The sequence below is a fragment of the Falco peregrinus genome, chromosome 3, assembly GCF_023634155.1.
Source record: "Falco peregrinus isolate bFalPer1 chromosome 3, bFalPer1.pri, whole genome shotgun sequence".
Classification (NCBI taxonomy): domain Eukaryota; kingdom Metazoa; phylum Chordata; class Aves; order Falconiformes; family Falconidae; genus Falco; species Falco peregrinus.
Genome location: NC_073723.1, coordinates 93,123,451 through 93,138,433, shown reverse-complemented (window position 1 = coordinate 93,138,433; position 14,983 = coordinate 93,123,451). Strand labels below are relative to the sequence as shown.

At 48.3% G+C, this 14,983-nt stretch overlaps 1 protein-coding gene across 1 annotated transcript; it reads left to right on the top strand.

Moving 5' to 3' along the window:
• Window positions 1–12,086: 12,086 nt before the first annotated feature.
• On the top strand, window positions 12,087–14,884 carry LOC101912752 (tubulin beta-1 chain). Its single transcript, XM_055799007.1, has 4 exons — window positions 12,087–12,249; window positions 12,911–13,019; window positions 13,292–13,402; window positions 13,611–14,884. The coding sequence occupies exons 1-4, from the start codon at window positions 12,193–12,195 to the stop codon at window positions 14,669–14,671; spliced, it is 1,338 nt and encodes a 445-aa protein (XP_055654982.1). The 5' UTR covers window positions 12,087–12,192; the 3' UTR covers window positions 14,672–14,884.
• The last annotated feature ends 99 nt before the right edge of the window (window positions 14,885–14,983 follow it).

Below are 14,983 nucleotides of genomic sequence, written 5' to 3'. Positions count from 1 at the left end.
TGTCTTTGTGAAGGTAAGTATGGATTCTTTACAATGAGGGAGGGGGGACTTAAGTTGCCATATGCTTAAAGGATGTAAGAATCCTGTGTGAGCCTACAATGCAGTTGTCGGTAGTTCTAGGCTCTGTGAGACTTTCTGTACTCATACAAAACAAGAGTAAAATCCTTCATGGAGTGTAGCAGTTACCCAATGTGTAAGCTTAGTCCCTTGTTCACCCAAGCACCACTTAGGGGAGTGCTGTGCCAAAAGAGAACTGTGCTTTGAGAACTGCTACCAGTGCTACAGTTACTGTGGTCCTTACTGCTCTGACAGAGCTGGTATCCACATGTATGCAACCTCCGTTGTGGTCCTTTAATGAAATGCTTGCCAGGCATTACTGGAAAAAAGGCTTAAAATGGAGATGCTGTGCATGGCTAATATCTTGCCTGTTTTGGCTCTGTTAATTGACTCCACTGCCTGTGGATGCTGCCCTGCTGACGGGCCTGTTAACCTGGCGTGCAGGACAGCTGGCACTTGCTAAAGCTTTTCTCTCATCCATCATCCACGTGCTTGATTTCTGGTGTACACCCTGTAAAGAGGGGCAAGAAGCACTTAAACTGCCTGAACTGTCAGTAAACTAATATGAGTTTATATACGTCCACTAGTACTTGTATTTCTTAGTATTTGAGCAGTTCTTGGATTAAGCATTAAACAAACCAAGGTTGTTTCAGTAACTGAGTTAATGCATGCTGCCTCAGGCCTTTGGGGAAAGAACAGCTTATCTGGTTGCCCGAGTAACCTTCCCTTGAAATTACCTAGTTGGGTTGTACTTGAAACTGTTTATCATATAGCTTTGTAAAGCTGAGAAGGGGAGCCAGCAAATGAATTTAAACAAAGTTTTAACTAAAAGATGAGAAACTGTTTTTTGATAGTAAAGATCATCCTTTCCACTGTGGGAGCGTAGCAGGTTTCAGTGGTGTTCAGCATGTCTAGCTTCTAATTCTTAGTGTAATTACACTCTAGCTAACCCTTAAATATAGCTACCCAAGTGACACATTTCAGTACAGCTCCCTTACTAGAAGTAGGACACCATCCTACATTGCTTGCTGTTGTTTGTATTCGGTTTTATCTAGAGGAAGAGAAACCATAAATAAAGATACTCTAGACAGAAACATGTCCTTTCATAAATCCTACACAGCCTATTTGCCAGTCATAATCATTAAAATAAATAAAGAAATAAACCATTCCAGTAGGAGTTGAGGGAAATGTAGGAAAAGGGGATACTGGAAGGCTTAGACGGAAGGTTCAAACCTCCTTGGATGGAACAGTAAACCAGCTATAAGGGAGGATGAGTCTCACACTGTGCCTGGGGGCTGCAGTACTATTTTCTTCTGCTGGATCTTTGAGATTTAGCTGTATCTATCACCCAGGAGACCATTCGCTATAAAAACTGGAGATTGGCTGCTGTGTGCTAAACAACAAACAGATGTCTTAGCAAGTGGTGGTGGTTGCATTTTCGCTGTTTCACAAAGAAAGCAAAACCACTGAAAGGATTTCAGGATTAGATAACTCGGCTGCCTTAACCTCTACTGGGTGTTGATTTGTATTTGGCCGTGTGATGAGCAGCACCTCTAACCCCAAAGGTCTTGCATGAGGCGTCCTGTCTGGAAGAAATGAGGATAGATAGTAAGACTTAGCAGTGTGCGGCTTAGGCCACATACAATGGTTCATTTGTATTGAGAAAGAAGTTAATAGTATCGAGCAATATATTATTGTTTCAACATATCAACAGCGGCCTGCGGGGAAGCATTCTGTTCTGTTGACAGTTAGAGCTGATGGTGTTGGGAAAAGGAATACTTTTTTTGTTTTGTTTCCTTTATTCAATGTGTGGCATTTTTAATTGCATTAGTGGAATGTCTTGACCAAGGCAAACAATTCAATGTTTGTCTGTTGGTAAATGCCAGAAAGTAAGGTTAAGGCTGTAAAAGCAGCTAGGTGCTATGTAGGTTTAATTTAAATTGAAATGGAATGAGGTACGTTAACACTGAGATACCATCTCTAATTTCCCTTCCCTGTTTAGTTACAGGACCTCAGCCTAAGGCCTTATACCAACAGTTGTGAAAGGATGGTCCAATATATAGTCTGGTTCTTCAAAACATTTAAATATCTGTTGAAAACGTAGGCCTACATCTGTTTTCCAACAGATGTTTTCCAGTCTGTTGAGTGAGAGCAATAACAATTCTCCCCTTACCAACATCTGTGAGGTTTCCATATATATCAGAAATTGGGTTGTGTTAAACAGAAAATGGTCTCAGTGATGTGATAATCGAAAAATCAAAGCTGAGGCCCATCTTGCTGATAGGTGTATCTTTCCAGAAGGTGTGAGGTAAAGAACATGGTAAACCAAAGTACTAATGGGATTTATAACCTGAAGAAAGAAGAGAATCCAGATCTTTGGTTTCTTTTCCAGCAAACTCTCTGCAAAAATGGGGCAAACCCCTAATCTTCTGTGCAGGGAAATCTGCTCATGCTACATACTTCAAATTGTAGCAAATAGTATGGTGCTAGTAGGTCCTTCTAGGTATCTGTGCAAATACTATGTGCTTAAAGAAGCTGTGATGGACCGACAGAGTCCCTATGGGACAGTGCTGCAATGCCCTACTGCAAAACACAGCTCTGGTACCCAGAGGGACCGTGGCAGAGTGGTGCAAGAGGGACAAGTTTTTCTTACCTCACCACAAACAGCCCATGCATCTAGCAATACTCTGCACCAGAAAGAGTTCTTGCCCTGCTTCCTTTATCCTTTGCCCCTTCTTGTAAGCCTTGTAGCAAAGTTACGTGTAAGACCAAGATGAACTTCAGTAGTGGGTTTAGTAGGGCAAGTTTATTGGTGGTTCCACTGAAATCACTTTCAAAAAAAACCCCAACAACCAAACCCCAAACAAAACAACCACCCACACCTTGTTGTTTTTTACTACGTTTTTAAGAAGTGCTGTTAAAGTATATTAAATTCTGTTTTACAGGATGGGAGAATGTTTCACAGTGGGAGGTGCTTCAATTATTGCTTTCTATTTAATCAGGCCTAATATTTGTGTTGGCTAAAGCTATGAGAAGATAAAATCCTCTCTGGAGAAATCATGTGACTGACCCCTATATTTGGTATACATCCTTTCTCCCCAGGATGTTATTCTACTTTTCTGTTCCACGCTAAAGCGTAATGGATGTGTACTTGGAGGGGCTGTTCAGATGCGGTAGCTTGTGTAGGAGCTACAGGTGACACTGTTTCCCTGAACCTGCTCATTGCAGGGGAGGTTCTGTTCTCTCATTTACAAATAATCCTCTTCCCAGTCTTTTTCAGTGTTTTTCCCATGTAGTTTTCAGTGGCTTCTATGCTTCCACAGAACAAAGCTTGTGATTCTTTTGATGTGTTATATGTGCCTGAGGTAATCCAAGTAAGGTTATTTTCCCCCGCCACTTTCTTCAACTCAAAATAAACCTTTATAAATAATTATTAAGATCTGATCTTGTATGTGACTAAAAAAAAAAAGGAGGTTTTTGAGAATTTTCCCCCTTCCAATCCAAAATTCATTCACATTGAGCACCTGCCTTTTGGTACTCCCAACAATTGTCCTAGTCTGTTATTTAGTAAGATGGGAAAGAGCACACTGTTGGATCTCAGATACTTCCATTTTAGATGGTTGTTATCTTTAGCTTTTCTACATGAAAATGCAAAATGGAAGCATTTGGTCACAGGAAAATGCCTGATAATGCATTTTGGAAAAAGACATTTCTTGGCCCTGACTCTACTGGACACTTGTCCAGCTGGAGCCCTCTGAGCATTTGAAACTGAGGTGCAGGGAGGGTATTAGGTGGGGACACAACTGTGAAAGCCTGGCCCCCCTTCCCCACCCCAGCCATCCTGCCAGCAAAGGATACAGCGCAGGTGACAACTCTTTGCTCTCCCTGAGTAATTTAACAAGAAGCAAACCGATTCCCTATACCTAGCTTCAATCTTATTGTCAAGTATTTTAATTGTGAATCTGCCAGACAGAAAAATTGTGTCTTTATGAAGTGTGTGTATAAGAAGGCTATGTATTTACAGTGGCTAGGCAAAAAAGAAATAACTTAAGAGTAGGTCATTCCCTCCTCCCCGCTCAAAGTCGTTTTTCCCTTAAGGGCAGAATTCCACTCGTAAAGGAGGAAATCAAGTTAGCTTTGTTAAATTCTTGTTTACTGATGTTTGATTCTTGTAGGGTAGAGATTTTCTAACTGGTCTCAATTTGTCCATATCCTATCTTTTATAATCAGATTATTTTTCTCACTTGGCTTCCTTGGTAAGTTTAGGGCATATTTTATTTGCTTTTTAGCAAGAATGCCTCCATCATTGCAAAGAGAAACGTTAATAATAATCCAGCTTAAGCAGAATGTGAAAACATTTGCTACAGAGGATGAAATGGCTACCCTGGCAGAGGCTGTGTAGCTTGCTCAGTAAACAGTTCTCTGTTGTTTTGCACTGAAAAATGTTTCCATGTTTTCTGCGAATGTAATAGAAAGATACTGCCTGCCTTCATAGTGAGTAAACAGGGTTCTCAAGCAGAATTCAAATGGTCTCACAACAAGCCTTACCAACATTAAATGAAATTCAGACATTGACTTCTTACAGTCTGCTTCTCTGCATCCAGCATAAGGCTGGTCTTATAATTAATAAATTAATTGTATGGCTGGTTTTTGGAAAATCCAACTATGACTCCAGCTCCACCCTAGCAGGCAGGGAGAAAAAGCAAGCTTGGATTAGAGGTTTCCAGGGCATCAAGAAAACTCCCACTTCCATGGGCTGGCCTGATTCTGTATCCTCCAGCTCCTAAAAAGGATGTTCCCCTTGCCCCACTTCAGGTGCTACCTCCATGTTATTTCCTTTAGGCAGCTTCAGGGCATGTCTGACCCCTCTACCCGTCAGTCCAGCTCCCTGAACTCCACAGTTAGGGACAGTAAACTGGGGGTGGGGAAGAAGTTCTTTCTTGGATTAGGGAGTGTGCCAGAGGGAGAGCTGGTGCAAAGGAGGAAAAGGTAGGCAGCTGGAAGCAGCAGAGAACAGAGCAAGATGCTGAGTCGATTCAGCCACCTAGTGTGACAGCCCCCTGAACCCCTGCAGAGAATCCCAGCAATTTTAAACAGTGTACGTTGACTCCCACCACAAACTACTGCATCTCTTAGCAGACATCACAAGCTGAAGTTTAGAGTTTGCTCAGTGTCAGTTTGAGTTACAAGGAACTATCAGATTGCAAGATAGAGGAAGGGGGCTAAGGAACAAAAGAAACGGTGACTAGCAGATCAAAGTTGCTATCTGTACCTTGTTCTCGATGACGTGCAGGAAATAAGCTGCCCTGGAAAACGTGATATCAGCATTTCATTTATATTGATGCTGGAATCTTAGTAATCCCTTGACTGAAGGACCCAGTTCGTAGATATAGCAGATGTATTTCATCTCCTGAGTGATCTTAAAAGGTAGATGCAGCCTAGATGGGGGCAGGAGCCATCTGGCTGCTACCCCATCACATCTGGTGTGCCAAGCGGAAATAATGAGAGGCTGCGTTGTTTTGCCTTTCTTCTCGGTAAATTGCTGCCTGATGATGATCAACATATTTTTCGCTTTCTGGAGTCATTTTGCAACGTGTGATCATGTTTATTATGGTAACTTTGGAAGCCTGGTGAGTGGAGTTCTGTTTGCTCTGTCCTGCACAACCACACTCACAGAAATTCCTGACTCTTGGATGTTATAATCCAAGATCACAAGAGAAACCATACGGTGTGGAAGAAATACTAGGTTCCTGAAGAAACAATTCTTCCCTCAAAAGGAGCACAGGTCATTTTAGAATTGTCAGTGCCCTAAATTGCTCTGTAACATGATGTTCTCTCACACGCTTATCCTCTCTCCTCTTTTGTTCCTGGCCAAACGCACAACGCCCCTAGGTGCAATAAACACAAGTACAGAGGACTCTGCAATGAAACTGCTTTTGCTCATTCATAAAAACATGCTCAGTGTTGTAGCATTTAATTGCTTCTAGTGCCTGCAGTGGGTTGTAATTCTGAAATAAAAATAGATTTTGCTTTTTGGTATTTTATTACTAGAATTAAAAATACCTTCACAATTATTCCACCCTCTGGCTGGCAGAAATATTCTTCTGTCTTAACACACGTTGCAAGTAATTAAGCATCAGGTTCCAAAGGTGACCTCAGACAGTCCTCATCAGGGGGGAATATTGTAGTTACCAGGTAGAAGGCAAACAATAAGCTAAAGAACAGAGCCTTCTCATTCGAGTACCAAAAGAAAAGCGCAAAAAGTCATGTAGTCTCTGATAGACACGCCTGAGCAATAGGTGACGTCACCCATCACAAATAACAGAATAAAGCCATCGCAGGCGTTTTGTGTCCTTGAGCAATTCTCGCGTTTCTACATTTGAGATTCTTTTTTGAACAATGGGAAATTATGGACAGACATGAAAATGTTGTGGGATCCCTGTTGCCTCCCTTGTGCATCCATTGCCCGGGCTCCACTGTTGCCTTGGCAACTGGGAAGGCAGGGCTCGGCGCAGGCAGGGCTCGGCGCAGGCAGGGCTCGGCGCAGGCAGCGCTCGGCGCAGGCAGGGCTCCGCGCAGGCAGGGAGTGCGCTGCTGTGCTGCTGGCCGTTCTGGCTGCCGAGGGGCACATGGGCGCTCCTGGGCGCACACACTGCCTTTGTATGAGTGGGAGAGCTGTGACTTCCATTTGCTATGCTGAGCACTTAGGATTCATGGAGCTATAGTAAAAAATACAACAGGGACCTCCCATACCTATTTAAATGTCACAGATGGCTAAGATCTGTTAAAGTGTTTGCCAGAATGGAGGGTTCTGAATTGACATCCAAATAAAGATGTTTAATTTGCTTCACTGTGTGTTCGTGGATGTTCAGCATTGCTGTAGGTGAGGGAATTTATGCAAACATGTACCTCCCTTTAGGTGGTCAGTTTTAAAACCTGGAGCTACATCCCCCCAAAACCAGTGGGGATCTACAACCAGTGCTATAGCACCTAAGAATTAGTTTCCTAATGAAAGGTCAGAATCCTTAACTATAAAGCCCTAGGAGGCCACTGTGTGCATGTGGGGAGAAGACATCTTAGGGAGGATCCAGCTGCCTTCAGGAGGGGAAACAGAATGCTTCAAGCTGGTCCTTTGTAGGTTGCCAGTAATCTGGCACCCAAAAAGCACTTCAATGCCTGGGTGGATCCCACAGAGATGCAGCTGAGTTGCAGTTCCACCAGTAGTGAGAAGATGTAACTGCTGCTGCCCAAAAGGTTGAGTTACGCCTATAGCAAGTAGAAATGTATATGTGTGAGTTGTGCAAGCAGTAACAAAAGCTGCCTGTGACTAGGTATTGCAGAAATGTGTCAAAGGAAAATACCGACAACAGCTGGGATATAAAGAACACAAACATCAAGAGAATTTGGTGAAAAGATCTCAGTGCCCTCTGGATAGTTTGTGATTGCAAAAGCCACATGCAATAACAGCACATGTAATTCCACATGTTGTAAAGCTTGAGCCAGTCCATGCTTGTGACATTTCACAGCAGCTGAGGTTTCTGCACGGGGGGTGAAAAAGAGCCACCGATGATAAGCAAGTCAAGTCAATGAAGCAAACTGAGAGCCGCTTTTGAAAGCACAGTCAAAGTTTTTCCAAGGACACAGCAGCCAAATGCCAGGCAAAGATATGTGGTACTTCTTTAGCCACTAGTATTTCCTGCCATAGATGAAAAAATTGAGTGAAAGTGGTGACATTATGCATCAATTTATACTGTGTTAAGCACGGCTAACCTGAGTAATATGTAAACAACTCTGTTCATTCCAGCTGCAGTTACCTTTCTTCTTGATAGCGGTAATGATTTACCACATTAATTATTACCTCACCTTTGCAAAAATCCGCTGGGTTTGAAGGTGTTATAATTGCAATATAATGTTACAGTGTACTGTGATACTGAGATCAACAAACCATCAGTCTGGTGTTGCTGGTCACACATAGCCTCCCACTCCTTTCTCTCCCTTGCACACAGTTACAGGATAGCTGAGGTTGGCCAGGATCTCTGGAGATCATCTAGTCCAGCCTTCTACTCAGCCTGGAAAGGTCAGTAGAGCAGGTTAATCAGGGTTGTGTGCGCTTGGGCTTTGAATATCTTCAAGAATGGAGACTCCACAATCTCTCTGGGTAGCCTGTGCCACAGCAAAGAAATTTTTTCTTATTTTTAGATGGAATTCTTTGTATTTTGGTTTGTGCCCATTGCCTCTCTTCCTGTCACTGGGCACCACTGAGAAAAGCATGGCTCCATCTTCCTTACTCTTTCCCATCAAGTGTTTATATACATTGATAAGATTCCCCTGAGTCTTCTCCAGGAAAATCAGTCCCAGCTCTCAGCCTCTCCTCATATGACAGATGCTCCAGTTCCTTAACCACCTTCGTGGCCTTTCATTGGACTCACTCCAATATGTCCATCTCTCTGTTGTACTGGGGAGCCTAGAATTTGACGCAAAACTCACTATGTGTTTCACCACAGCATATCCCCTTCCTTGACCTGCTGGTAACTGTCTTCCTAATAATACAGCCCAGGGTGCTGTTGGACACCCTTGCTGCTAGGGCACATAGCTCATGTTCAACTTGGTGTCCACCAGGATCCCCAGGTCCTTTTCTGCCAAGCTGCTTTCCATCTGGGTGGCATCCAGCCTGTACTGGTTCATGCAGTTGTTCCTCTTCAGGTATAGGACTTTGTACTTCCCCTTGTTGAACTGCATGAGGGTCCTGCCAGCCCATTTCTCCAGACTGTCGAGATCCCTCTGCATGGAAGGACAACCCTCTGGTGTATCAGCCACTCCTCACAGTGTGGTATCATCAGCAAACTTGCTGAGGGTGTACTTTCTTGGCACATAAGTCATTAATGAAGAAGCTAAACAGTGTTGGCTCCAGGATCAATCACTAGGGTACACCGGTGGCTGGCTTCTGAACTTTGCATTGCTGATCTCAAGCCCTTCAGCCTGGCAGTGCAGCCAGCTTTCACTCCATTCCGCCGTCCATTTATCTAGGCCATACCTCATACGATTTGCCTATGGGGATGTTATAGGAGACAGTTTTAAAGCCTTCACAAAATAAATGATGTTAACTGCTCTTCCCTCATCTACCAAGCCAGTCATCTTGTTGTAGAAGGCTATCAAGTTGGTCAGGCGTGACTGCCCCTTTGTAAATCCATGGTGACTACTCCCAGTCACCTTCTTGACCTTAAATATGTTTGGAAATGGTTTTCAGAAGGATTAATTCCATCATCTTTCTAGGAATTGAGGTGAAGTGGCTGGTCTGTAGTTCCTCGGATCCCCCTTCTCACCCTTCCTGAAGTTAGCAGTGACACCCATATTTTTTTTCCAGTCCTGAGAAGCTCCAAGATTGGCTAGACCTTTCAAAGATAATGAAGCGTGTCCTCACAATAGTATCTGCCAGCTCCCTCGGCACTGAGCTGGATCTCATCAAGACCCACGGACTTTTGTGTGTTCAATTTATTTAAATGTTCCCTAAACTGATCTTCCTCTACCAAAAGTAAGGCTTCACCGCTCCAGACTTCCTAACAGGTCTCAAAACCTTGTGATTCCTAAGGGCAAATCTTAACAGTGAGAAACAAGGTGAAGAAGACACTGAGTACCTCAGCTTTTTCCATGTCCTTTTGTCACTGAATGTTCCCTGCCATATTCAGTAGTGGATCTGTATTTTTCCCTAGACTTCCTTTTGCTGCAGACAGACCTGTAGAAGTCCTTCTCACTGTCCTTCACATACTTTGCTTTGACTTTCCTAAGCCTGCACACTAGGACAGTGACCCTGTGCTGCTCCTGGATGACCTGACTCTACTTCCACCTCCTGAATGCTTCCTTTTCACATGTGTGTTTAATCAGGGAGCTCCTTGTTCATCCACACAGGCCTCCTGCCACCTTTGCTTGATTTTCTGCTTGTTGGCATGGACCATTCTTGAGACTCGAGGAAATGATTCCTGGAAGTCAAGCAGCTCTTCTGGACTCTTCTTCTCTCCAGGACCATCTCCCACAGGATTCTTGCAGACAGATACCTGGAGAGGCTAAAGTCTGCTCTTCTGAAGACCAGGGAACTGTGATCCTGCAGTTTGCCTTGTTCCCTTCTATCAGGATTTTCAACTCCACCATCTCACAGTCACTGCATCCAGGGCTGCCCTGAGCCTTCACACCCTGACCACTTCTTCCTTGCTTGCATCAGGTCCAGCAGAGTGTCTCACTTTTGGACTCCTTGATCATCTGTGTCAGGAAGATATCACCAATGCACTCCACAAAACTCCTGGATTGCTTGTACCCTGTTGTGTTGTGCCTACAGTAAATATTGTGGAGGATGGAGTCCCTCCCTGAGGACTAGGGCTTGTGAACGTGAGAATTCTTGCCTGAAGGTCTTATCTACTTTGATCTTCTTCATCAGGAGGTGTTCAGCAGATACTCACCATAACATAGCGCACATTGGTTTGCCCACTAATCCTGGCCCTTTAGATACCAGCTGGCTCATCACCCACCCCCAGGCAGGGCTCTGTGCATTTCTGCTGCTCTCATGCAAAGGGCAAATCCCCTTCCTCACCTTCCCAGCCTGTCCTCCCTAAAAAGCCTGCATGACCCCATCGCAGCTCTCCAGTCCTGTGAGCTGTCCCACCAGGTCTCTGTGATCCCAGTGAGACCCATAGCCCTGCAACTGCATGCAGGTCTCTTAACTCATCACGTCCGTTGCTCATGCTGCGTGCATCAGTGTAGAGGCACTTCAGAGAGGCACCCAGGCCTGCTGGTTCCCGGGAAAAGCCTGAGAGCTTGCCCTGCCACGCTGTCCCCTTGGCACTCCCACACTGTGCTGGAGGTGGACCCCCTCCAGCTCCGCTGTGCTGAATACGAGGCACCTCATTTCCTATCCTCTTTGCTAACCTGCTCCAGGCTTCCTCGCTGGGCTGTGGATTGCCATCTCCCTCCCCTGGTCCTGGTGTAAAGCTGTCCTCGCCAGCTTGGCCAGCTGTGTGGCAAACTTACTTTCACTACTGAAAAATTTACAGCTGTGAATGAATTAACATTTTATAGTTAAGTTTGATAGTTTCTGCACAATTCATTATAGATCTTGCTAAAAATTATTCCGGATATTCTCCTTGGCAGCAGTGCAGATACAGGTGTGTATCTCAGTTGGTTCAAATATATTGTTCTCACTGTCGTTCTTGAACTGTCCCTCCTCCCCCAGCCACCTGCCATGTACTTAGTTTATTTCTATAAGGGAACAAGCAGACATGCGAGGAGCAGGATCCAAAATCTTCCAAAACGAGGTACATGGCAGGTGTCTGGTAAGACAGAGCGTAACTTCACTTACAGAGAAAAAGATACCACCGTTCCTACGGGTGTTCAAACTGCTGTCACCACTGCACCGCTCCCAGATAGTAGCAGCGTGAAGTTCCACTCCAGCGCTGTGTCCGTGGCATCAGAGCCCCACGTAGCGAGGCCTGGCAGTACCATGGCACACAGGGCAGCGGCTGCGGGCTCCACTGGCACCGCTCCGTCCCTGCCTGTCTCGGGTGCCCGAGCTATGGGAAGGTGATCGATTCTTGTCGTTACGACGGATCAAAGCACCGTTAAGCAGGCCTGAGCTAGAAATACAGGCTCGGGGGTGCTAACAGAGCACAGCAGCACACGCTCTGCTGCTGCGGGGCAGAGAGGCGGGGGAAGGCGGTGTTCGAGCTCCGACAGGTGCGCAGGGAGCAGCTCGGGGGTCGGAGTTTTGGGCTTTTTTCCCCGCGCTTTCAGCCACGCCTCGTCCGATTCCGGCCTTTCTCCCACCGGCCGAAGGCGCCTCCAGCCAGCCGCGCTCCGCCTGCGGGGCGGCCCGCCCGGGCACGGGCACAGACACGGGCACGGCCACGGTGCTCCGCGCCGGGCCGCCCCGCCCCCGCTGCGGGAGACAATGCTGCAGCCACGCCACGCCCCTGCGCGCCCATTGGCTCCGCGCCGTTCCCGCATGACGTCACCGGCGGGGCGGGGCGCGGCGCCCCATTTAAGGGGCGGCGTGGGGCGCGGCCGCCGCAGCGGCGAGTGCGGAAGCGGGCGGAGAAGGCAGCAGCGGCGGCAGCAGCAGCGGCAGCAGCAGCGTCGGACACCGTCACCATGCGTGAGATCGTGCACATCCAGGCCGGGCAGTGCGGCAACCAGATCGGCGCCAAGGTACGGGCCGGTGCGGGGAGGGAGGGGCCGCTTCCCGATGTGGGGGCTGCGGGCATCCCGCCCTGGGGGCGCAGCCCCGTCCGGCGGTGAAAAGCGGCCCGGGGCTCGCTAAGGCGCCGCGGATGCCGCTCCCGTGCCCCCCGTCTCCGGCGGTCGGAGCCGTCGCGGGCCTGGGCGGTGGCTGGGGTGCGCCCGGGCTCTGGTTCCCCGCTGCCCAGCCCCCCCCGCCCCGTGCAGACCCCCGCTGCCTCGCCCCTCCGCAGCCCCTCGCCGGCTCCTGGGGGAGGGAGCGAGCGGCGCTCGGTGCCACGGAGAGCCCCCTCCTCCGAGCGTGTTGCCATCTTGCAGTGGCTGGAGGGTCTTAAGCTGCTCCTAGACAATGGGATAAGACCAAGCAGAGCTACCCGGGGGCTGTCACCTTTTTGACGCAAAATGTAAAGGCATGAACTTGTGCTTTGGTGCTCCAGCTGCTCTCTGACCTCAGCAATTCAGCTGCTGCGGCCAGCGAGGCCCTTCTGCACTGACTCACCTTCCTCTGGGCAGCTGCTCTGCTGTGCAAGGGAGTGGTCGGGGCGATGGCATGCACAGGCTGCGCTGCTGTGTGTGATTGGCACTGGCCAGCTGTAATTAGTAATTGCTGTTTTCTCAAAATTTCTTCTAGTTCTGGGAGGTCATCAGTGATGAGCATGGCATTGATCCCACTGGCAGCTACCACGGGGACAGTGACCTGCAGCTGGAGAGGATCAACGTCTACTACAACGAAGCTGCTGGTAAGTGTGCCTGCTTCCTCAGATGCCCTTAAATAAATGGGGCAGGCGTGCCAGCTCATTGAGGCTGGAAATATCCCTGAAGAAGAGCTGTCATCTGCCAGTAACTCCTCTAAGAGAGCTTTGTTCTCAGAATGGCTCTGATAACATGGTAGTCTTGATTGAGACATGTCTTTCCAGTGAGATGTGGGGAGGCTGAAGGGAGCACACTGGGGCTCCTGTGGCACTGGCTGCTGCCTGCGGGGCTGTAACACTGGCACTGGTTTCCCCCACAGGTAACAAGTATGTCCCACGTGCCATCCTGGTGGACCTGGAGCCTGGCACGATGGACTCTGTGCGCTCCGGCCCCTTTGGACAGATCTTCCGTCCCGACAACTTTGTCTTTGGTGAGTGTGGGATGGAGGAGTCCCAAAGCGGGAGCTCCGCACAGGAGAGACCTGGTGCGAGCATGCAAGTGACCCTGGGGGATGTGAATCCCAATAGCGGAGTGGGGGTGGAGGTGAGGGGTGAAGCCCGTGGGGTGGGGGAGGTGGCATCACCTGTGTCCCTTGGTGGGGCACTAATGTGGCACCTTGCTCTTGGTCTGCCCCGTAGGTCAGAGTGGGGCTGGCAACAACTGGGCCAAGGGGCACTACACGGAAGGTGCTGAGCTGGTGGACTCTGTCCTGGATGTGGTGAGGAAGGAGTCGGAGAGCTGCGACTGCCTGCAGGGCTTCCAGCTGACCCACTCGCTGGGTGGTGGCACGGGCTCTGGGATGGGCACCCTCCTCATCAGCAAGATCCGGGAGGAGTACCCCGACCGCATCATGAACACCTTCAGCGTCATGCCTTCCCCCAAGGTGTCGGACACGGTGGTGGAGCCCTACAATGCCACCCTCTCTGTGCACCAGCTGGTGGAGAACACGGATGAGACCTACTGCATTGACAACGAGGCCCTGTATGACATTTGCTTCCGCACCCTGAAGCTGACCACTCCCACGTACGGGGACCTCAACCACCTGGTGTCGGCCACCATGAGCGGTGTGACCACCTGCCTTCGCTTCCCCGGCCAGCTGAATGCCGACCTGCGCAAGCTGGCGGTCAACATGGTGCCTTTCCCCCGGCTGCACTTCTTCATGCCGGGCTTTGCCCCTCTGACCAGCCGCGGCAGCCAGCAGTACCGAGCCCTGACGGTGCCCGAGCTGACGCAGCAGATGTTCGACTCCAAGAACATGATGGCCGCCTGCGACCCCCGCCACGGCCGCTACCTGACGGTGGCCGCCATCTTCCGTGGCCGCATGTCCATGAAGGAGGTGGACGAGCAGATGCTCAATGTGCAGAACAAGAACAGCAGCTACTTTGTGGAGTGGATCCCCAACAATGTGAAGACGGCAGTCTGCGACATCCCCCCACGTGGCCTCAAGATGTCTGCCACCTTCATTGGCAACAGCACGGCTATTCAGGAGCTCTTCAAGAGGATCTCGGAGCAGTTCACGGCCATGTTCCGGCGCAAGGCTTTCTTGCACTGGTACACCGGCGAGGGCATGGATGAAATGGAGTTTACGGAGGCAGAGAGCAACATGAATGACCTCGTCTCCGAATACCAGCAATACCAGGATGCCACTGCTGATGAGCAGGGGGAATATGAAGAGGAAGGGGAGGAGGATGAGGCGTAAATCCCTGGTGTCAAAGGAACTTCTGTAAAGCAGGCATGTGTATGGAATGACTTCTGATAGTGGTGGTAAAGCATGTTCTCTAGAAACTATGTACCCAGTTACCCTCTCTGCACTTGTAACTCTGACAGATTTTTCAATGTAACAGTTCTGAAACCCAGTTATTACAATGTTTTTGTCCTCTAATGTTAAAAGCACATAAAGGCATGAATTCTAGATCACGTTTCCTGTCTTTCTTAACACCTCTATTGGACAAAACATCTATTTGTCCTGTGTGGCAAGAATTTTAATGACATCAGAAATCTTGCAGCACAC

What these genes read in the sequence shown, in the direction of transcription:
- LOC101912752 (XM_055799007.1), top strand. Translation starts at nt 12,193, where the DNA reads ATGCGTGAGATCGTGCACATCCAGGCCGGGCAGTGCGGCAACCAGATC. An exon ending in CTACTACAACGAAGCTGCTG is followed by an intron (nt 13,020 to 13,291) that starts GTAAGTGTGCCT and finishes TTTCCCCCACAG; the next exon opens with GTAACAAGTATGTCCCACGT. An exon ending in TCCCGACAACTTTGTCTTTG is followed by an intron (nt 13,403 to 13,610) that starts GTGAGTGTGGGA and finishes TCTGCCCCGTAG; the next exon opens with GTCAGAGTGGGGCTGGCAAC.